This window comes from Salmo salar, chromosome ssa03 (assembly GCF_905237065.1).
Source record: "Salmo salar chromosome ssa03, Ssal_v3.1, whole genome shotgun sequence".
In the NCBI taxonomy this organism is placed as follows: Eukaryota; Metazoa; Chordata; class Actinopteri; order Salmoniformes; family Salmonidae; genus Salmo; species Salmo salar.
The window spans coordinates 27,376,243-27,400,881 of record NC_059444.1 but is presented as its reverse complement, the minus strand read 5'-3'; the positions used below and the strand labels follow the sequence as shown (position 1 = coordinate 27,400,881).

Below are 24,639 nucleotides of genomic sequence, written 5' to 3'. Positions count from 1 at the left end.
CGGCATTTAAGTAGGAAACTTGTCAACCATGTGAATACCTTGTAGTTTTATTTCTCTGTGATGTGCCAGATGTGACCACCAAACAGGACTTGGTTGGCTTTTCATTAACACAAGTGATATAAAAATCACTTACTGTAAGCAACGTTTATATTTGATGAACCAAACTTCTATTTCATGCAATGCTCTATGTTCAGAGGCCAACTCAAGATGATTGTGAACCGGTGACTGCAAAGTCCAGTCCAGAACCCACTATGCACACATACAGTTCAATGCACCCTCTGTCCTACCAGGCCCAGCACCTAATGTATAACAAGCCTCTAAAATGAGATACTAGAGAAAAATTGTCTGTGGACTCTCACTATCTGCCCAGACATAATCACACTATTCCCCTGTGTTATTTTCTATGGCTCTGGCTTCTATGATGATGAGGCATCCATTTTTGTTTGATGTCCATGTAAGGCATGTGTGAGCTGTGAGGTGAGCCGGCTAGCCTCGGCCCTTATTGGATGGAAGTCATTGTGAGAAAAACTCCAGCCTAGATCTGCCAGGTGGATGTGTGTCCACGGTCAATTGCAGCGTGTCCCTTCCATTTACACTCATGGCAAGGGGACAAAGCAGTCCCTGAGCAGGACTGGAGCCTGCTTTTGGTCATCAGCAGAGGAGCTGGGCTCACAAACAATACCACAAAGAGCTGTTTGTCACTGCTTCAGTTCTGTCACAATTAACAACGATTAGCAGAAGAAGAGATGCCTGTGTGTGTGTTCGAATGAGTGAACTGTAGGTGTGTGTGAGTGCATGTGTCTGTTTGTATGTGCAGTCAGCTTTGTAAAATGGTATTGTGCGATCTATTTATTGTATCTTATTGGATGGAACCAAATGGTCAGAGGCAAGACAAGGCCAAACAAATTGTGGTACATATGATATTATCCAGGCTGATGTAAATATGAGTCCAGTAAGACTTTAATGAATGGTGAGTTTCGAAATATTGTTTCATTTCAAGAATATAGATTTTAATACATTATGTACAGAATATCATTCAATATACCACGGATTTATGTGACCTTACATAAATGCCTAGCGTTCATAGGCCTAAATAGCTCTCAATAGCTCACAACTTCTGCAGCAGCAGGGCGCATTGTTTTGTTGACTTTCAATAAACCCCAAGGCTATGATATTTCAGAGACCAACGAGACAGTTCCGAAGCCCGTCCTACCAAGGCCTAAACCTTTTAATGGAAACAAAAAGAGGACTCATGGCAACAGTTATTCACTTTAACACTGAATTGAATTTCTGACTATGAATATCAGACTCACCTCATCCACTAACCAAAACAGAAATATGATTCCACATAGAACTGGCATCATTCACGAAATGTCAACTCCGCTCACGGGCAGTAGCCTCCACCTAAATACCGTGATAGTCCAAAATTAATCAGACATGTTAAGAAATCATTTTTCGTCCATCTCGCCGCATAGTGTGTTTGGTGAGCCACCGGCCACGACTGTCCGATGTTTGGTCGACTGTCGGTGCCATTAGTCGATACGGCTTCAGACCATCAAGCAATCGGAGTTGATCTCTTCGTCACAGTTCAGTTTGTCACTATCTTTTGCATTAAATTGTATAGAACGTAGCCTATTCTTTTCACACGCATAAAGATGATGATAACGCGACACGCCCCCACAGTATCTCTAGGAACACTGCAATCAAGGACACAGAAGCACTGCTTGAAAGCAATCGCAGACCATTGAACATTTTGAGCTTTTTTTAAACCCAGGACAGGCTATGAGTCCACACTGTCACAACTTCAGTGTCACAACATTTAGATCACACAAATCATATGCAGTATAGGCAATGCAATATAGGTTTTGTCATTTGTAAAAGTAATGAGTAACTCATAAATGTATTCATTTTTCGCTTAATGATCTTATTGGTGTGGATTTACCCGGTTTCAGGAGTAACCCAGTGTTCTCTCTGATCCCCATCAGCTCTACTCTGTGAGTCTATAAACAGAAGCAGATGGTACAGGCAGGAGCAACACTCATGTCCATCGACTGGTAACCATAGCCTGCAGATCAGACCAGTATTATGACCCTGGGCCAGGGTGCAACAGCTACCTATTTGCTTGTGAAAAAAACAATAATATTTCTCGTGCAGGATTCTGCAATGCTTATTATTGATGGTTGCCTACTTCTTTCATCATTGCCAGAATCAAACAGGAAGATGATCAATCAAGCACACATATGGCCTGTTAATATGGGAAACTGCAAATTATACACAGTTACAATACACACAAATTATTAAAACATTCAGGCATTATAATTCAATATAACAGTACAATTCTCCCTCTTAAACTGTTAAAGAATGTAATTTTCTCTCCATATAAATTGCTAATAACACTAGTGACAGTTAAAGTGGCCAAACTGCATTCACTGGGTAGTGAATACTTACGACATGGTAGACATATACATCATTAGATGGGACTGACATGAATGGATAACAATGGGAGAGGGAACTGAGCAGGCCAAGGCACAAATTCAGTCTGTCAGCATCCCAGAATTAAGTAGAAAACTTATATTGTATGGTGAACAGCTAATTTTGAGACCCTTGAAATACTGGTTTGAAACAGAAAAAGGAAAGGAAGCGCATTGCACAAATTACAACTAAGGCAACAAGCTAGTGAATGATTTAGTGCTAAAACCAGGGAAGCGGTGTGAAGTCATGATGCGGTCCAAAAGTTCCATCCCACCTGAACAGCCTGCAATTCCAGACATTACAAAAACATCTAAATCAAGTTAACTGCAATGCCCCTTTAATCAAACACTGAAATATGTCCTCCGGTGATTTTTGAACTTGTACTGTTGAAAAGCGATGTCCATGTATAAATACAATAAAGTACACCAACTAAAGATTAGAAAAAAAGAGCAAAATAGTGTTTTTTAGACAACTGCAAACATCAAGGGGTAGGGCATTCAAAGAGTCGGTCTGATGGGAATCCGTGATGTCATCGGCCTCCCCCTTGCTTGAGGAACAATAGAGAACAAAAGAGGAAAGGCCCACCCCCCACTTGTGCTATGTCAGGACTTGCCTGGACCACCTATTGAGATATGCCTTTTGTTAAGTAAATCAGGTGTTAAATTAGGTAAAAAGGAGGCTGGATTGCTACTTTAAAACAACTAAACAGATGTGTCAATTGCAGTCTACTGACAATGTTCCAGTTGCGGTGTAAATAACACACTTTCCTCTGCCTGAGCTATCTGAGATTGCATGATACCTCAGGTAAATGATAACACCTATTGTAGGGTGTTAACGATTTGAACATGCAGGCCGTCATTGTAAATAAGAATTTGTTCTTAACTGACTTGACTGGTTAAATAAAAAGGTTAAATAAAAAAAATACAAATTAAATGCAACGATCAGTGTCACTGTTTTGCCTTACACTTCTGTGCGCACAATAGCTATACAACATGTCAATATTAAAATGTCATATGAGATAAGTAAAGCACACCAGCCAATGATAAAGCACCATGAGCTGTGATCAACCAGAGGAATGTTACAGTATATTCAACTGTAATGTAGATTAACTTCAATAAGTAACACAATGCAAACATCAAACTATATATCAACTGACCTTCCATCAATGTTAAGGCGTAGTCTGTAGTAACAGCCTAACCCTAAGATAATAAGCCGACATGCCTTAGGCTGAGTTTACACAGGCAGCCCATTATCTCCCTCGCTAACTTTAAGCGTCAGCTGTCAGAGCAGCTTACCGATCGCTGCAGATGTACACAGCCCATCTGTAAATAGCCCATCCAACCAACTACCTACCTCATCCCCATATTTGTTTTTCTGCTCTTTTGCACACCAGTATTTCTACTTGCACATCCTCATCTGCACATATATCACTCCAATGTAAATTGCTCAATTGTAATTACTTCGCCACTATTGGTCTCCTTACTTCATTTGCACACACTGTATACAGATTTTTCTATTGTTGTTGACTGTGCGTTTGTTTATCCCATGTGTAACTCTGTGTTGTTGTTTTTTGTCGCACTGCTTTGCTTTATCTTGGCCAGGTCGCAGTTGTAAATGAGAACTTGTTCTCAACTGGCCTACCTGTTTAAATAAAGGTGAAATAAAATAAAAATTAAAAATGTCTAATTGATCTTTTGACCAATCAGATCACCTCTGAAAAAGATTGATGTGAAAAGATCTGATGTGATTGGTCAAACGTTTCCTTGCTACCCAAACTCCTTGCTCAGGTCAAATTCTACAGTATGCCACACCCACGGATGTTAGCTTCTTTTCCACAATGAGTCAGGATCGGAGTATCTACCCAGCCAGAACACACGTGGGTAAAGTGGCGTTTTGAAAATGTGTCATTGGCTAAAGATGATCCAATCACTTATTACTTTGCTTTGTACAACACCCCTCATTTTGATGTCCCCACAAACGACTTCAACGACGGCAGTCTCAGACTGAAGTATATAGCAAACATAGAGCAGTGGAAAAATTCAGTCGTCAGGCAAGATCAAAAGACCAATTAGTGGAACAAATATCAGAATGAGGCTGCTGTGTAAATGCAGCCTCTGAAACCAATTTGTTTCTGAAACACATAAAATCCCTTAACATTTCAAAGATGCGCCGAGCATATGTCTACAGTACAGCGTGTTACAGTAGCTTTACTGTAGAAGGCTTATGGATGGATCTTGTGCGCTTGGACATCCACCAGTAGGTTAAGCGTTGCAAATTTCTGTAAAACATGGGAATTTTTGGAAAGTTACTGTAATTTCACAACCCTCGGTAGACTGCTGGGGTCCCTCGGTAGGCTGCTGGGGCCCCTCGGTAGGCTGCTGGTTACTAGGCGTCTTGGGCTGAGCCCTTCAGGCTCAGCTGCTGGATGCGGTCGGCCAGCTCTAGACAGTGGAGGACTCTGCGGCGCTCTGCATGGAGCTGGTCACGGGGCACCTGGCCCAGCAGCTTCTGACTGAAGAGCACCAGGTCCTGCATAAAGATACCCACCGGCTCCCTGGTGGCTGGGGGAAGCTGGGTGATGGTGCATGAGTCAAAGCGGAAGTTGATGTCTTTGGCCCTGGGCAGGCCGGGAGCCCACTCCTCAATCCACGTGAGAGGTCTGTATTAAATCCATAATAGAAGAGATAGAGGAGTATAGTTAACCCAACGTTTCAGCGTGGACTACCAGTATATCTAGATGTAATAAAGGCAATTACGTTTTGTGCTGGCAGAATAGCTAGGTTTGAGACGTTGTGAAAGGACTTAATATCTGATATGACTACTTGATTATTCCAATGGAGTACAGAGTACATACTTCTGTTCTTTGGTTATGAGTTGAGCGGTCATCTTCATGTACTTGTTCTCCTTGTCTTCCTCCATGCTGGCAGCGGTGACAGACAGCTCTCCAAACAGATCCACCAGCCAGGTGAGCCGGGCGATGCCACTGAAAGCTGGGAAACCAAAGCCCGGCTTCAGAGGACCTCCTATTGTGAGACACACAGGAAAACTACAGTCAGAAGTAGTTGTAATGGGACATGTAATCCAAATGGCTCATGTTAATCATCCTCTGCTCACATTTAAGATCCGGACACATTATGCCCTTTGTATTGATTTTGTATTTCATCACATTCCGACAGTACATAAACTGGTGTGGTGCTGTTGCAGTATATGTCACCATTATGCATAAAATGAATGAACCATTGAAGTGAATCTCCCAACAGATGATTCATTTCATTTTGCGCTTGCTGCCTCCTACAGTCGAACTACGAAAACTGCCCCGACTCAAATTTAAGAAAAACTACTCCATTCTCTCCACTAAGCTCTGACTTCCATTCTTGGTCAACAGGCAGCTGCTATAAAATACTGTCTGTCATCTGAGGTTATGTGGAGCGTGTGGAGTTGATAACTATTATTTATTATTCAATCATGGGTGCTTTAGGAGAAGTCCATTCATATGCATTAACTTGCTTCTTCCCCAGCGACGAGGCTCTGATGAAATAGGACAGAGCTAGTCAACATCCCAAATGGCACCCTATTCCCTATGTAGCGCACTACTAATGACAAAAGTATAGCACTATGTAGGAAATACAGTACCATTTGACACACACCTCTAGATTTCATCAACAACACCCTTCTGTGTTTCATACCAGAGACCAGTCTGCCTGCCACACTCCACAGGCAGGCTCTCTTTCACATCAACCTCAACAAGTGTACTGTGGAGAATGAAAACAACATTTCACAAGTCGCTTTGATGGGAGCCTTCATTATATCAAAAGCTCTGGAATGAAATATTCATCCCAAAGCCTGTTACCTGGATGATGCACATCAATTTGATACATGCTATGCAGTTAGTTTCTGTAGCAAATATTATATTGAGGTGATGTCTGTATCAGTAGTGCTGGGGCCTTCGTGTATCACGGTTGTGTTTTCACCTGGGATTTGTGCTATATTCTCAATTCCGGTCTCCGTCTCACCTGTGAAGTGAAGGAATCCCTCCTCCAGCCTTTTCCCTGCTACGTCCTTCTTCAGCTGCTTGAAGTCAGCTGTCAGGAGTTCTATGTGCTCCTCATGCAGGACCACTCCTAGGAACATAGAAGACATAGAACATTAAATACGTAGGTGATCAGTAGTTGTTAAGATACACAGATCAGGGTTTCCATTAGCCGGTAATAGCCAGGCTTTTGGCCACCCCCCCAAAAATATGAAAAGCCAATAAATAAAATTGGTGCTGGCCAATTGTCCGGGAGAAAAAAAATGGAATTGTGAAATAATGCTTTTTATCCTATTCATTGATAAAAAATACCAGTCGATGTAAATACATTTAACCAGTCATGCTTATTGGTCTATGCTTATCGCAGACAGCATACAGATACAGAGCCTAGTTTAAGCAGAAAGTCTGTCAGACAGCGCAAGAGCTGCTGCTACAGCTCCTGTTTCTGCTGGAGTAAAATGTGCTTTTATAAGCCCAATCATTGTGCAACAATTCTAAAATGAAATTGCATGTTACAAACTGTTTTGATGGCCATGATTAAAAAGAGCTACTATTTTTATTTCTCAACTGGTAATTGAAGCGCGCCTCCCATTCGTCATTCATGTGCAACGGTAGTCAGGCTTCAGCGCATCACACTTTACAATGTGAGCTGGAGGTAGTATGCATTTTGAAAACATACTTAATTGTGTGAAACCTGAACGTTTTACTTCATATTATGAGGCATGTCTTACCTTGCTTCAAAGTAGCTGAGCCAAAATCTAATTTCAATGCCATTGAAACCACTATGTTCTATTGGCTTTCAAATCAACTTTCTTTCATTGTCCAGTGAGTTGCATGTACAGTGTAAACATGAATTACCATAATCTAAATGTGATTTCTGTCATTCTGAGCACCGTGTGTAGACGCCCTAATCTTGTTACACACCCAATGCATACGGGGCCGTTAAATTCCTCAAATGTCCTGTCAATTAAAATGCTGCCGGTCAAATGTCCGGCGCCATATTTTCCAAACGGAAACCCTGACACAGATACACGTCTACTACATCATCATCACCATGTCATCAAGACTTCACCATGTCTTCTCTATAAAATATATTCCAATGATTCTGTCCAGCTCACCTTTTTCCTGAGCCAGGTCCCAGAGGTCCACAGCAGTTTTGTGTGTCATGGCCATTGGATATTCCACACAGACATGCTTCCCAGCTTCCAGAAACATCCTATGGTCCATTAGAACATAAAACATATTATAGGAGAAATTCCTTTTTTTACAGTATCCAAGAAGGGTTTCCAAGAGACAGTGCTTGAAACGAACATAAATTCGATTTCAAAGACTGTCCTGTACTAGGGAGTTGCACAACTGAAATGTAACTTTGTAAACCAAACTGACCAGCAAGGGCTCCCGAGTAGCGCAGCGGTATAAGGCGCTGCATCTCAGTGCTAGAGGCGTCACTACAGACCTGGTTCGATTCCAGGCTGTATCACAACCAGCCCGTGATTGGGAGTCCCATAGGGCGGCGCACAATCGTCCCGGCATCGTCCGGGTTAGGGCTTAGCCATCATTGTAAATAAGAATGTGTTCTTAACCGACTTGCCTAGTAAATAAAGTTGAAATAAAAAAAATATATATATATAAAAAATTAAAAAAAGAGCCATTGGTCAATGATTCAACAACCCATCGAGCTAAGAGTTGGGAAAACTTCACATTGACCACTCTTAAAACTTCTTGTAACTTTCTCAAAATGTTCCTTCAAATTAAATTGACACAAAATAAAGACAATGAAGTACAGTGAGGGAAAAAAGTATTTGATCCCCTGCTGATTTTGTACGTTTGCCCACTGACAAAGAAATGATCAGTCTATAATTTTAATGGTAGGTTTATTTGAACAGTGAAAGACAGAATAACAACAACAAAAATCCTGAAAAACGCATGTCAAAAATGTAATAAATTGATTTGCATTTTAATGAGGGAAATAAGTATTTGACCCCTCTGCAAAACATGACTTAGTACTTGGTGGCAAAACCCATGTTGGCAATCACAGAGGTCAGACGTTTCTTGTAGTTGGCCACCAGGTTTGCACACATCTCAGGAGGGATTCTGTCCCACTCCTCTTTGCAGATCTTCTCCAAGTCATTAAGGTTTCGAGGCTGATGTTTGGCAACTCTAACCTTCAGCTCCCTCCACAGATTTTCTATGGGATTAAGGTCTGGAGACCTTAATGTGCTTCTACTTGAGCCACTCCTTTGTTGCCTTGGCTGTGTGTTTTGGGTCATTGTCATGCTGGAATACCCATCTACAACCCATTTTCAATGCCCTGGCTGAGGGAAGGAGGTTCTCACCCAAGATTTGACGGTACATGGCCCCGTCCATCGTCCCTTTGATGCAGTGAAGTTGTCCTGTCCCCTTAGCAGAAAAACACCCCCAAAGCATAATGTTTCCACCTCCATGTTTGACGGTGGGGATGGTTCTTGGGGTCATAGGCAGCATTCCTCCTCCTCCAAACACGGTGAGTTGAGTTGATGCCAAAGAGCTCCATTTTGGTCTCATCTGACCACAACACTTTCACCCAGTTGTCCTCTGAATCATTCAGATGTTCATTGGCAAACTTTAGACGGGCATGTATATGTGCTTTCTTGAGCAGGGGGACCTTGCGGGCGCTGCAGGATTTCAGTCCTTCACGGCGTAGTGTGTTACCAATTGTTTTCTTGGTGACTATGGTCCCAGCTGCCTTGAGATCATTGACAAGATCCTCCCGTGTAGTTCTGGGCTGATTCCTCACCGTTCTCATGATCATTGCAACTCCACGAGGTGAGATCTTGCATGGAGCCCCAGGCCGAGGGAGATTGACAGTTCTTTTGTGTTTCTTCCATTTGCGAATAATCCCACCAACTGTTGTCACCTTCTCACCAAGCTGCTTGGCGATGGTCTTGTAGCCCATTCCAACCTTGTGTAGTTCTACAATCTTGTCCCTGACATCCTTGGAGAGCTCTTTGGTCTTGGCCATGGTGAAGAGTTTGGAATCTGATTGATTGATTGTTACCTGTATAAAAGACAACTGTCCACAGAAGCAAACTGAGATTAGGAGCACTCCCTTTAAGAGTGTGCTCCTAATCTCAGCTCGTTACCTGTATTAAAGACACCTGAGAGCCAGAAATCTTTCTGATTGAGAGGGGGTCAAATAATTATTTACCTCATTAAAATGCTAATCAATTTATAACATTTTTGGCATGCGTTTTTCTGGATTTTTTTGTTGTTATTCTTGTCTCTCACTGTTCAAATAAACCTACCATTAAAATTATAGACTGATCATTTCTTTGTCAGTGGGCAAACATACAAAATCAGCAGAGGATCAAATAATTTTTTCCCTCACTGTATCCTCTATGAAAAAGCTGTTCTCAATAACATTTCATGGCTTTTTTCCCTTTACAGTATGAAGGGCAGTTCCTGCTGTTCCATTTAGACAATTAGCCTGGAACTGTCTACCAGTGAAACATGATGGCCATGTTCTAAACACCCTCATTAACCAGCCTAAAATAACTCTCCATTCTTTAATAGCCCATCTCTGCACACTCTGTACATTTAGCAGTGAGAGAGAGAAAAAAAAAACAATTTCTGTGTTTTTTCGCTACAGTTCGCAGTCATAAAGAGAGCCATTAGAGAGCTGTAGCCTTGGTGGTCCTCTCCAGGGTTTGAGTGCTGTACATCAAAACAGCTACACGGAAATGTTTCTTACAGAAGAAATATGAAATGCATATGACGCATAAGCATGGTAGCAATTAAAAGGGTTTTTGAAAAATTAAAGGAGAGCCGCACACTCTAGGAGCTCAGATGCAATAATTTAATAACCAACGTTTCGACAGACAAGCTGTCTTCATTAGGGTATAATGACAAACTCTGCGGGGTGACTAGTTTATATAGTGTCAAAGGACACACACAGGTGTCTGTAATCACGGCCGGGTGTGGCCTGATATCATTGGTTCATTCTCATATATTAAAATAGCATTCAAAAAACTTAAATTAATAGCATACGATCATATATACAATTTGGCTACATAAGCCTACAAACATTTACAATAGCAAAATCACAATAATCACAAGTATGGCTTCAGGTCAAAGTCTACGTTGAGACTGAAGGGAGCAGGGGTCTTTAAATGAAAGATCCAGGCAGCCTCTCGTTTTAACAATAAATTGTCGAGGTCACCCCCTCTCCTAGGGAGGGTGACATGTTTGATGCCAATATAACGTAGGGACAAAATCGAGTGGTTTGCTTCCAAAAAAGTGGGCCGCAATTGGGTAAGTCGAGTTTTTGCACCCAATGGTGCTACGATGCTCCGAGATTCGTACTTTTAATTCGCACTTTGTTTTACCCACATAATTTTTACCATAAGGACAAGTTATAAGATAAATAACTGCCTTAGTGGAGCACGTGATAACAACTTTGATTTGGATCTGTTTCCTTGTTTGGGGGTGTTTGAAGGATCTACATTTATAAGTGCCATTGCATTGAGCATAGCCATTACACTGGTAGTTTCCATCCAGTAGGGGCGCAAATAGACTTTGTGCAGGGACATCTTGGGGTGGTAAATCAGACTTTACCAGTTGATCTCTGAGATTTCTGCCCCACGAGAATACGACCAAGAGAGGGTCCGAAAACACATTACCGATACTGTCATCGGATCTTAGAACGTGCCAATGTTTGTGAACGATTCCCTTAATTTGTTCAGAGCACTTTGAATATCGGGTAGTTAGAACGCAAGAATGCTTCTTTTTGCGAGACTGACCTTGAAAAAGGTAATGTCTTGTTTTATTTTGAATTTTCTCAATGGCAGTATTAATCTGACCATTTTTGTACCCCCTCTCCTTGAATTTTATTTGCGTCTCAGTCATATTTCTGTCGAAATCTGATAGTTTTTTGCACATTCTTTTGATTTGGCAGAATTAGCTGTAGGGCAAACTGTTTTTCAAGGGAAGTGGGTGACAATAATTCAAAGGGAAGTTTGAAAATTATGGTAAAATTATTAGACTAAAGGTGAGGACACAACAGTTCACCTGACAAGATTGAATCCAAACATTACACTGTTGATTTTATGTGGATTGTACATGTAATATAACATTGAATTTACTGTGTCACAATATGTCTCAATGCTGTATAATATATAGCTTATAAACTAGAACTGTTAAATCTAATCAAATTGTATTGATCACATACACATATTTAGCTGATGTTATTGCGGGTGTAGCGAAATGCTTGTGTTCCTAGCTCCAACAGTTTGTCTGAGGGTTTAGTAAATGGGCCAGGTTCAATGAATGGTTAATTAACGTACAGTTTTTACACCGAGATGGAGCCTCAGTGGACTGAGAAAGAAAGAAAATAGTGTACTGAGGATTGATACAGACAATATACGTGTTCTAGTGCTGTCTCCTAGTGGTGATTTGTAACATGGTGAAAATATAGCTCTTGTGTACGAGCATTTCAGATAGAAACAAAACTGACGAAGGGATAGCTAAACAACTACCACAGAGGACTATAATAGAGATATGTGGTCAGTGAGAGATAGAAAGCATTTTACCTGATGTTTTCCTCATGGGCAGCGTTTTCGGTGCACACGAAAGCCACCTTTATGTCGTCCCGGCTCAGGGCATCCTCAACAGTGATTTGTTTCACTCCCTGCTGCTCCTCCAGGATCCTCCTATGGAAAGACAACACCAGAGTCATATTCACTACGGAAAAATTGCTTTGAAATAGAGTCACATTGTTTGCTACAGTATGCAGGACCGAGCTGCTGATTCTGTGACCGAGTACAGGTCACAGGACAGTGACTATATATCTATTTAATATGTGCAGTGCAACAAAGTTAATTGCACTGCACATATAATAAAAAAGCACTAAAATCAAGGTATTATTTCAGTGTGCGAATTTTACCATTGTTTTTTTAACACCAGTTGTTCCTGCCAAAACCAGCACATGGACCTAGACACACTGCTGTGCACAGCGTGTCCAAAAAAACTATGAGATGAGTCTTGGTGCCTCACCTGGATATGAAGCCTTTGACACTGAGCTTCTCAGCTGCGCTGGAGGGCAGAGGGGCTAGCATGTCCCTGATCCTCACCAAGCCTGCCGTCCCAATGCCAACCACCACTGAACCAAACATGTCTGACTGCAAAGAGATGGAGTCAGAGCTTATCAACTGTGCACTCTGCATAAAGACCCAAGACAAGTTCTGGACAGAGATTCGAAGGAACACAGCAATGTTTTTCTGTATAGTTTTGTTAGTTAAAAAATATGGCAACTGCCATCAATGGAGAATTTGACGATTCTAAATATTTATATGGATTAACTAAATAAATCTGTCTTAAAACTGTTGGATCTGTTTGAATTTACAGAAGTGAAACATGGTGGTTGGGAAGGAAATGGTTAGAAAGAAACCACCCTGTTTCACTTCTGTAAATTCAGACAGATCCAACAGTTTTAATACAGATGTATTTAGTTAATCCATATAAATATCTTGAATCGTCACATTCTCCATTGATGGCAGTTGCCATATTTTTTAACTAACAAAACTATACAGAAAAACAATGCCTTACACAAAGTAACTTGAAACTAGACCAATGACCAGGAAATTCATAATTGACATAATAATGATAAGTATATGATCTAACATGACATCAACAATGTTGCAATGCAGGTAACAATGCTGTCCTCGTTGAATGAGTAGCTAGTTCCGTACTGAATTTAAACTGCTTTAAATTCAAGCTTGATTTCCTTACCAACCCTTTTCTGAATTGCCTTTGAGGACCCTTGTCTCGTTGAAGTGAATAAAATGCTTACGTTAAACAAAGTAATCGACTCTCTTGCCCCGGTGATATAACTTTCATAACCAGCTCACGTGTTTTTTTTTTTTTTACTGCTTGCGTGTGACGTCCATATAACGCGGTGATTGGTGAATCAAGTCTACTCACGTGATGGACGTCTCGTCGGAAGTTATGTGGTTTGCTTTTTTTTGTTGTTGTTATAAAACAAATACAGACCTGCTATGACACTAGGTAATTATGATATTTTCGTTTCTTTACACATAATGTCCACGAATGTTTAGATATATGTATGTGATGGTTTATGCAACAATATATGGCGACTCCCATGGCAGCATGAATGTCCTCAGTTTAACTAAGGGTGTTATCACATGGTCCCTTACAGACAATTTGTGTGAACTCAGTGCGGTTGGCTTAGTTTTTTGTGTGCAGTGTGAACACTCCAAAGGAACTCAGACCCTGAAACGAGCCTAAGTGAAAAACATCATGAGAGGTTGACTGAGTTCGGTTGGCTTGAATTCCGCTGTCCGGTTCCCTTTTTTAGGTCATTGTGAACACAAAACTCCCCAGGTTCTCTTGTCATTATTCCCGCACTACACTACTGCAACACCATTAACCCCTGCCATAGCCCCTCACATTAGTGCCACAAAATTCCGATTTTAGTTCAGATTATTTGTTTGCAATATGTGATCTATAGGCTAAGAGAGCTTCATTAACTGTTAATTCGATTGTGGCGTTTGAATAGTGTGAGTAGACGACAACATGTTTGGTAAGAATCGCAACATATGGTAAAAAAATATATTCTAGCTCTTAAAGGGGCAGTAGCCTAAATTGGCTGTAAAATTGTCAATTACAGCATTATTTAATCTGCAGTTATTCTTCTATTTATTCTGTTACCAATAATATTTACATGTTAATAGTATCTTCTGATTACAATTATGATGTGTCACTTTTGAAATAAATGCAATCAATATATTAGCTTCCAAAATGTAAGTAGGTATAAGGTATATCTAGCTGTCTGATAATACAGTCTGATGGAATGGCTTGTTCTGCACTTTGTAAAAACCCACAGTGCATTGATTGAATGTTGGAAAAAGATCTTGGTTCCTTTCTAAACATAGCAATGTGAATGCAAAGGGGACTCGGACCACAAAATAGGTGAAGTACATTGGCAAAAGAGTTTCAGTCCTCGTTCAAAGGTAAGGGCGGTGTGAATACAAAGAGAACTGAGAACTTTGCCTTTTTTTTCTACCCCAGAGTTCACTTGAAACAGGACTGAGGTCGGTTATATTAAAGAGGCCTATGTGTGAAAACACCCTAAATGTCTATGGTTTATATACGGTCTATGGTTAAGACTTCTTTAGTCCTTACCTAGATGAAGGCCTGAAATCTATTTTAAAAGTACTGAATTTCTTATTAATTTAATTTCGTTGTAATAGTCTTCGAACAAAATGCTTACACTGGACTACAGGAAAGCTTTGCTGGAACGAATTTCCTACGCTGTCTGCTACAGTGCTGTCCTTGGTTGCGCTTATCTTCGACGGCTGTAATTGCACTTTGAATACACCAGATGGCGATGTTGCCACAAGAATCCCAAGGTGTTGACCCTGAAATTAATATGGAGATCATTTTTATAAATACATTGTAAATCTGTACATGTGAGTTCTTCAATGGGTTTTCAGTGTTCTATTGTGTTAGACTACTTCAATCTTGGTCTTTGCTGGTGTTCTCTGGGTCTGATAGTCAACACTGTGGATTCGGGCCTATTCCGACTCGGCATCGACTCAGACTCGGGGGACTTCATACGGGCCGAGCTCTTCCCGAGTCCGGCGGAATCATATTAGGCTACTGGGGTTCTGGCTAATGGTACTCGGGCTGAGTACACTTCATCATATCTGGACCGATTAACTTTTTCAGAAGTAGGCCATATGAGGTTTCTATTAGGCAGGTGATGGAAGAATAAAGAAAAAAACGATTTAATGTAATAATTTCACCAAGAATATGCTGGGTCATTTGCATGCTAAAATTCGGCCCATTAGGCTATTACATGGAGAAGGACCGTAGAGAATCTATGCTATAAATTCATTAGATTTTACTACAGATTTCTTGGGGGAACGTCACTCTCACTAATTCTATTAATTTCAGTCCTTCGGACAATTCTGGCCTAATATAATGGCATTAACGATTTGTAGGCATATACTGGTGGCCATGTGAATATTAGGACGACTTGGAATACATGATCCACGACAGACTACATCTCACTCTCATAGGCTACTATTTTTCTATAGTAGGCCTATCGTTAAACGCCGATACATCCTGACAAAATACACCATATGAGTGGCCTGATGTCATTTTCTGGACTTTGTAAACTGTTGAGAATAAACCCATAGCTGATCGGGGCTTTATTCAGGCATAAAACACAAAATGACGTTTGAGCGTTAATTCAAATGATCCTACATCACTGCAGTTTACACCTTAGACAATATTTGTGTACTAATAATAATACATTACTCATCGCACTGTGTTGTTGTAGCCTAGAGGTATAATAATTATATTTTCTAAAAACGTAGGCCTATCAATAGTGGCGCGTGCCCGGAGCCCGCAGAGCGCAGCCTGGAGGAACGCAAAGGCCTAGCCTATATCTTCCCTTTGATAATCTGCTATTTAGGCTGAAGGAGTGATGCAGCCTACAACCCTGTATGTTGAATTATTGCAGTAGGCTATTAAACTATTACAGATGTAGTCTATGGCCTATCAAAATAGCTAAATAAATAACGACCATAACAATCAATAGAAAAAATCATGGTGCTCGAAACGTCATGATTTTGGGTTCGATTCCCGGTGCCATAAACTGAAAATGAACCCATGCATACTGCCGCTTTAGAAAAAAAGTCTGCTTAATGTCACATTCATTATTTTTGCACACCTCATATTTGTGAGACATCGAACATTTTCCTGTAGCTATGGGCTGCCTTCCCATTCTGAGAAGACAGAAGAAAATAAAACGGCATATCTAAACTGGGTAAATTAATAATTCTATCACCAACTGTGTAACTTGGTCATAGTGTTTATTTGTCATAACCCAAGGTTGCATGCCATATTTTTGCTGAACCAAAACAAAGTTTAATTCAAGATTGAGCCCTCACATAACCAAGATGCTACTATTTCCTGTCTGTTTTACAAATCTGTGATTGTAATTTTCAACATAGCAAATAGCAGCATACATGTATCATCAATTGCCAACATCATAGCTTGCTGAAGTATCTTTAATAGGAAGCTAGCATTACCTCTAAAGCAGTTATTGGGGCCACAGTGTCTCCTGACCCCTCCTGTCTCAGCCTCCAGTATTTATGCTGCAGTAGTTTGTGTCGGGGGGCTAGGTTCAGTCTGTCACATCTGGAGTATTTGTCTTGTCTTTTCCGGTGTCCTGTGTGAATTTAAATATGCTCTTTCTAATTCTCTCTTTCTCTCTTTCTTTCTCTCTCTCGGAGGACCTGAGCCCTAGGACCATGCCTCAGGACTACCTGGCTTGATGACTCCTTGCTGTCCCCAGCTCAACTGGCCGTGCTGCTGCTCCAGTTCCAACTGTTCTGCCTGCGGCTATGGAACCCTGACCTGTTCACCGGACGTGCTACCTGTCCCAGACCTGCTGTCCCAGACCTGCTGGAACCCTGACCTGTTCACAGGACGTTCTACCTGTCCCAGACCTGCTGTTTTCAACTCTCTAGAGACAGCAGGAGCGGTAGAGATACTCTCAAAGATCGGCTATGAAAAAGCCAACTGACACTTACTCTTGTGTTACTGACTTGTTGCACCCTCGACAACTACTATGATTATTATTATTTGACCATGCTGGTCATTTATGAACATTTGAACATCTTGGCCATGTGCTGTTATAATCTCCACCCGGCACAGCCAGAAGAGGACTGGCCACCCCTCATAGCCTGGTTCCTCTCTAGGTTTCTTCCTAGGTTTTGGCCTTTCTAGGGAGTTTTTCCTAGCCACCATGCTTCTACACCTGCATTGCTTGCTGTTTGGGGTTTTAGGCTGGGTTTCTGTACAGCACTTTGAAATATCAGCTGATGTAAGAAGGGCTATATAAATACATTTGATTTGAAATTTGATTTGATTTATTCCCAAACTGGCAATGCCGTCGGGGGTACGCCAAATAAAAATGTGATTCACATAAAAAATTAAAAGAATTCACATTTTCAAACAGTACACTTTTATATTTTCCAACGTGGCAATACAATTGGGTGAGGTTTTTTTCTCGCCTGAGTAGCCTCGTTTCACTGCCTAAAATTTAACCATCTAGTGTTCATCGAAATAACAACACAATGTTAAATACAGGTAGCCAAGTCAAATAATTAACATCCAATCACATTAATCGTTACTCTCTCCAGGGAACCATCACTCTTGCGCAGACATTTAGAAACAAAACATGACATTTTGAATTTTGTGGCATTGTGCATTAGCATTGAATAGCCCCCGTGATATGCAACTTTTCAGGGAGGTTAGGAACCAATATACAGGCAGTTAGGAAAGCTAAGACTAGCTTTTTCAAGCAGAAATTTGCATCCTGTAGCACAAACTCAAAAGTTCTGGGACACTAAAGTCCATGGAGAATAAGAGCACCTCCTCCCAGCTGCCCACTGCACTGAGGATGGGAAACTCTGTCACCACCGATAAATCCACTATAATTGAGAATTTCCATAAGCATTTTTCTACGGCTGGCCATGCTTTCCACCTGGCTCCCCCTACCCCGGTCAACAGCCCTGCACTCCCCACAGCAACTCGCCCCAGCCTCCCCATTTCTCCTTCACCCAAATCCAGATAGCTGATGTTCTGAAAGAGCTGCAAAATCTGGACCCCTACAAATCAGCCGGGCTAGAGAATCTGGACCCTCTCTCTCTAAAATTATCTGTCGAAATTGTTGCAACCCCTATCACTAGCCTGTTCAACCTCGCTTTTGTATCGTGTGAGATTCCCAAAGATTGAAAAGCTGCCGCAGTCATCCCCGTCTTCAAAGGGGGAGACACTCTAGACGCAAACTGCTACAGACATATATCTATCGTACCGTGTCTTTCTAAGGTCTTCGAAAGCCAAGTTAACAAACAGATTACTGACAATTTAGAATCCCACCTCACTTTCTCTGCTATGCAATCTGGTTTCAGAGCTGGTCATGGGTGCAGCCACGCTCAAGGTCCTAAATGATATCATAACCACCATCGATAAGAGACATTACTGTGCAGCTGTATTCATTGACCTGGCCAAGGCTTTTGACTCTGTCAATCACCACATTCTTATTGGCAGACTCAACAGCCTTGGTTTCTCAAATGATTGCCTCGCCTGGTTCACCAACTACTTCTCTGATAGAGTTCAGTGTGTCAAATCAGAGGGCCTGTTGTCCGGACCTCTGGTAGTCTCTATGGGGGTGCCACAGGGTTCAATTCTCGGGCCAACTCTCTTCTCTGTATACATCAATGATGTTGCTCTTGCTTCTGGTGAGTCTCTGATCCAACTTTACACAGACGACACCATTCTGGATACTTCTGGCCCTTCTTTGGACACTTAACTTTTCTAGGGGGTGTGGGACGCTACTGTCCCACCTGGCTAACCTCCGGTGAAATTGCAGAGCGCCAAATTCAAATTAAATTACAATAAATATTTAACTTTCATGAAATCACAAGTGTAATACATCAAAATAAAGAGTAACTTTTTGTTAATCCAGCCGCCTTGTCAGATTACAAAAAGGCTTTACGGTGAAAGCAAACCATGCGATTATCCGAGGACAGCGCCCAGCACACAAAACATTACATACAGTTACCAGCCAAGTAGATTAGTCACAAAAGTCAGAAATGGCAATAAAATTAATCACTTACCTTTGATGCTCTTCATATGGTTGCACTCACAAGACTCCCAGTTACACAATAAATGTTTGTCTTGTTCGATAAAGTCCCTCTTTATATCCAAAAACCTCCATTTTGTTGGCGCGTTTTGTTCAGTAATTCAATGGCTCAAATGCAGTCACAACAGGCAGACGAAAATTCCAAATAGTATCCGTAAAGTTCGTAGAAACATGTCAAACGATGTTTAGAATCAATCCTCAGGTTGTTTTTAGCCTAAATAATCGATAATATTTCAACCGGACAATAGCGTCGTCAATATAAAAGAAAAACAGGAAACAGCTCTGGGGACATCCCACGTCACGACTCCCGCCGAAGTCGGTCCCTCTCCTTGTTCGGGCGGCGTTCGGCGGTCGACGTCACCGATCTTCTAGCCATCGCCGCTCCACCATTCATTTTCCATTTGTTTTGTCTTGTTGTCCCGCACACCTGGTTTACATCCCCTCATTACTCTATGTGTATATTATCCTCTGTTCCCCCCCATGTCTGTGTGTGGTATTGTTCGTTCGTTACGTGTGTGACGCTACAGGCTGGTTTTGCGCCGGGTATTGTTGTAACCTGTGGTTTTGTTATTTGTACCATTTCGTGTAATTTGTGCGCTATCGCTTTTTGCCTCGCGCCAGAGTGTTGTGACGCAGTTGCGTCCGGCTGTTTTCCTCTGCCTGAATAAAGTGTGCCTGTTCACTCATCTCTGCTCTCCTGCACCTGACTTCCTTCGACCAGTTGCACACACTCTGACAATCCACTCACTCAAAGTGGTCATTCTCCCTCATTTTTCAGAATAAAAACCTGAAACAATGTCTTTAGACTGTTCACAAGTAGTGGAAGCCATAGGGAATGGAATCTGGGTCCTATCCCTTTAAATGGTGGATAGGCTTTCATTGGAAAAACAGCTATTTAAAAATAATGGCACTTCCTGGATGGATTTTCCTCCATATCACTTATTTTATACTCACAGACATTATTTTAACAGTTTTGAAAACTTTAGAGTGTTTTCTATCCAAATCTACCAATTATATGCATATCCTAGCTTCTGGGCCTGAGTAGCAGGCAGTTTACTTTGGGCACGCTTTTCATCCGGAGGTGAAAATAGTGCCCCCTACCCTAGTGAGGTTAACTAACCTCCAGACAAGTTTACAGGATTACAGGGACTCTCCGCAACTATGTTCAATGTGCGGGACAAAATTGAGGCTATGGTTAAGAAGTTGGAGCTCTTTTCTGTCTGCATTAACAAGGACAACACACAGGTCTTTCCATCATTGTATGATTTTTTGTGTGCAAATGAACTCAAGCTTACGGACAATGTCAAATGTGATATAGCGAAGCACCTGAGTGAGCTGGGTGCGCAATTACGCAGGTACTTTCCCGAAACAGATGACACAAACAACTGGATTCATTATCCCTTTCATGCCCTGCCTCCATTCCACTTACCGATATCTGAACAAGAGAGCCTCATTGAAATTGCAACAAGCGTTTCTGTGAAAATTTGAATTTAATCAGAAGCCACTGCCAGATTTCTGGATAGGGCTGCAAGAGTTTCTTGCCTTGGCAAAATCGCGCTGTTAAGACTAGGGATGCACGATATACCGGTGAACATATCGGAATCGGCCGATATTAGCTAAAAATGCCAACATTGGTATCAGCCCGATGTCTAGTTTAACGCCGATGTGAAAAACCGATATCAAAGCTGACATGCATACCTATATAACATTGGTACGTGACGTAATGACACCACATAACATTTAGCGCTACACATGCAACACAGCATTCCTAACCTAGCCCACAATGTCTGCTGTGTGGATCGAGCAGTCAACAAGTCGAGCAGTCATTTGAAAGAGTAAGAACATTTTAGCGAGACAACTCAAAGGCGAAATCCATTAACGCCAAGATAATGGAATTCATTGCCCTTGACAATCAACCGTTCTCTGTTGTGGGTGATGTTGGCTTTCGCAACTGGTCGAGCACCGGTACACGCTAATGTTACCAAGTGCGCTATTGTTCAGATGTTGCCCTATCGTAGTTACACACTAGTAGCATCAGTGCTATTAGCTTCATGACATACTATGGAATGCCGTTTGGGTCTTTGCGTGTCAAAAAAGATGCACGTCAAATAACACTATGTGGCGCGTTAAATAAGCTTTTAATTTGACACATCAAATAACACAGTTCTATTATAGAATGTTGTGTGTTGTGAATTTGCGTGTGCAAGCCAAGCCCCACCACTACTATCAGTAGCACTGTCAAAGCTGTACAAAAAGTCTGCAAACACAGGCCATGAACCATGTGTTTACAATACCGCATTGGTAATAAAGCATTATTTGATCGACCGCAACTTCTGCGGTAGCTAGCTAGCTTTAGCTTGGTACCTAGTTAGGACCAATACAACCAGCCTGAAAACAATGACCAGTCGAAACTGCAGTCATTTTCACTGTTCTTAGCAATGATTTAGGAATCCTTGTGAGTAAGTATTAGCTAGGTAGCCACTTGTTGTTCGCCTATTGAAATTGAACTTCAGTTCATGAAAATAGATAGCTAGCCAGCTACTTAACCCTGTGCCCAAAGCTAACGTTATAAGCAGCCAGCTAGCTTCATCTGGCTAGTGAGACTCGACCTGACTGGGTTATGTGTCGTGAAGCTAGCCACAATAAGGATTAGGCACAATAGTGGAATTTGTGGTTTGCCTTCAAAATAAAAGTACCTCTTTTCAAAGTGATGCAGAAGGTTACAATTGGTGGAATCATGACATATTTAGACTAGATAATGTTAAACAAGGTTGGAATGTGAAGCAATGAAATAGGGTATGAGTCTACTCGGTGACACCCACAGAACACAACTGTGAAGAGTTTACACCATTATTAGTGTTGTAGCTCTTATCGCGGGACTGTGACTGTGTGAAATCACCTCCCCAGACAGCCTTTTGTGTGTATTGACATTCATATTGCACTGTACAGCTTTACCTAAGGATTGGGGATCAATGAAATGGGGTAACAGTCTACTCAATACCCAATATATTTTTTCCCCACGTCCTCAGAGTTATCAGACTCCAAAACATCCACACAGTATTGTTTTTCCTCTGGAATAGTGTTCAATACACATAGGTTGACATAAATGTGGCTCAATTCAGTTGTTTCAGAGTCCCGCAATAAGAGCTACGATGCTAATGTTCTCTGGGTGTCACTGAGTAGACTCGTACCCCTTGTCATTGATCCACAATCCATAGGTAAGGCTGTACAGTGAAATAAGTATGCCCCCAATGCAATTCTAAAGTATAATACATCCATTGTGATTTCAACCAATTTTTGTCAAATTAACTAATTATTGTCTTTTGTTGAATTTATATAACATTCCAACATCGTTTAGCATGATCTATTCAATTATGGCATAATTATACTATTTGTATTCATTTGCATCACTGTCAATGACATACTTTTATTTTGAAGGCTAACTGCAAAGTCCACTTGTGGCTAATCCTTATTGTGGCTAGCTTCACATAGATGGGTCCGGCCACACTTAAAATAACTGTCTTATAAATTAGGGTTATTTTAGATGATGACACCTAGCTATATAGTTAGCTAGCTAACGATAGCTACTGAAACAGATATGTCACTTTGCTATGTTTTTGGGGAAGAACATTGTTTGCATCCATGAGCTAGCTAGCTTTTTTTAATGACCAGCACTGTAGGTGCGCTAGACAACTTTACCATCATCATAGCATACGTATCGACGAATCGTTGTGACATATGAAATACGAGTGATAGTGTAATCAATGTTTAATAACTACGTAAAAAATGTATTAAGGCATTTAATTATTTTGTGATCTGCAGCAAAGTGTTATTTGATATGTATCTTTTTTGACATGCAAAGACCCAAACGGCGTTCCATAGAAATCCTGGTTGAGAATGAAACGACTGAACAAATGAACAACGAAACAGCACTGCAAGTCAGTGAAAGAAATAGGTTTTGATTATGTTTTACTGGTAATGGGGACATACGTAAATGACAACAAAATAACTTTTTTGGTGTGTGTGTGTGCAACCTTTTATTTAACTAGGCAAGTCAGTTAAGAACAAATTCTTATTTACAATGACAGCCTACTCGGGCAAAACTCGGACAGCGCTGGGCCAATTGTGCTCCGCCCTATGGGACTTCAATCACGTCCGGATGTGACACAGCCTGGATTCGAACCAGGGACTGCAGTGATGCCTCTTGCACTGAGATGCAGTGCCTTAGACCGCTGCGTCCATGTATGTTAACTATTTAACTAGAATGTTTAAAAGGACGCAAACATTTTAAATATTGGTTATCGGTTTAGTTTTTTTTTGGCAAGGAAAATATTGGATATTGGTATCGGCCACAAATGTCATATCGGTACATCACTAGTTAAGACACGGATGCCCTTTGCAATCACGTACCTATGTGAGAGTGGATTCTTGGCCCTCACTAGCATGAAACTACATACCGGCACAGACTGTGGGTGGAAAATTATTTTAGACTGAGACTCTCTCCAATAAAACCCAACATTGCAGACTTATTTGCATCCTTTCAAGCACAGCCTTCTCTTTAACCTGTGGTGAGTTATTCACCATTTTTGATGAACAAATAAGGTTTTATATGTAAGATGGCTAAATAAAGAGCAAAATTATTGATTAGTATTATCAAGCCGGGTTGTGACAAAAACTCACACACATTATTATGTTTAATAAATGTATCGGATTGTGTGTGTGTGGCAGGCTTACAATGATTGAAATTGCGCTGACCCTGTTGCTAGAGCGGGTACAAAGCTGGAGGTTGAATGTTTGAAGGGGTACGGGACTATAAAAAGTTTAGGAACCACTGCTCTAAAGGAACAAGAAATACACGATCCAGCAGCGGTAGCTGCTGCTCGAGTCGAACACAGTGCCTGTCTTTCCAGCGGTCGTTGTGAAAATCAGTCAGTTGGTTAACAGTCGAGGCCAGCTGGAGAAAATACCAAAAAGTTCAAAATTGGTAATTGTAGTTATTGTATTTGTTTCAGTGTAGTTTGTCGTAGTCGCTAAATACTTTGTGACATTGCATCTAGCTTCATTTCTGGACTGGTCATGGTTGTTGTCAAAGTTTGTCCATTATTAACGTCAGCTAACGTTAATGTGACGTGACACACCACTTCCCATTCATTTTCAATGGAAGGAAAGTGATGAGAAGCTTAGAGGGTGGGGACCGTTGGGAGGCGCGAACGTGGCGTGGGAGGCGGTGAAAAAGTTCAACATTTCCCAACTTTATGCAAATCACCAGTAGCGACTGCTAGGCGATGACCAATCATATTGAGTGGTTCCCATGATGAATTTGACGCTAATCGACCCAAGGCTGGAGACTTTCTTCAGCAAAGATGGCTGACAAAAATACTGGGATGGAAGCAAATGGACACTACCATTCAAAAGTTTGGGG

General features: G+C 41.2%; 1 protein-coding gene across 3 annotated transcripts; it reads right to left on the bottom strand.

Moving 5' to 3' along the window:
• Positions 1–938: 938 nt before the first annotated feature.
• On the bottom strand, positions 939–13,423 carry LOC106599287 (biliverdin reductase A). 3 transcript variants are annotated; one of them, XM_014190446.2, is made up of 7 exons: positions 13,329–13,423; positions 12,533–12,657; positions 12,070–12,189; positions 7,621–7,718; positions 6,486–6,593; positions 5,327–5,495; positions 939–5,131 (listed from the first exon to the last, which is right to left on the bottom strand). In XM_014190446.2, the coding sequence occupies exons 2-7, from the start codon at positions 12,649–12,651 to the stop codon at positions 4,858–4,860; spliced, it is 888 nt and encodes a 295-aa protein (XP_014045921.1). In that variant the 5' UTR covers positions 12,652–12,657; positions 13,329–13,423; the 3' UTR covers positions 939–4,857. The 3 variants fall into 3 exon arrangements, with proteins under 3 accessions (XP_014045921.1, XP_014045918.1, XP_014045919.1); XM_014190443.2 differs by having other exon boundaries at positions 13,268–13,398; XM_014190444.2 differs by having other exon boundaries at positions 13,272–13,395.
• Positions 13,424–24,639: the final 11,216 nt, after the last annotated feature.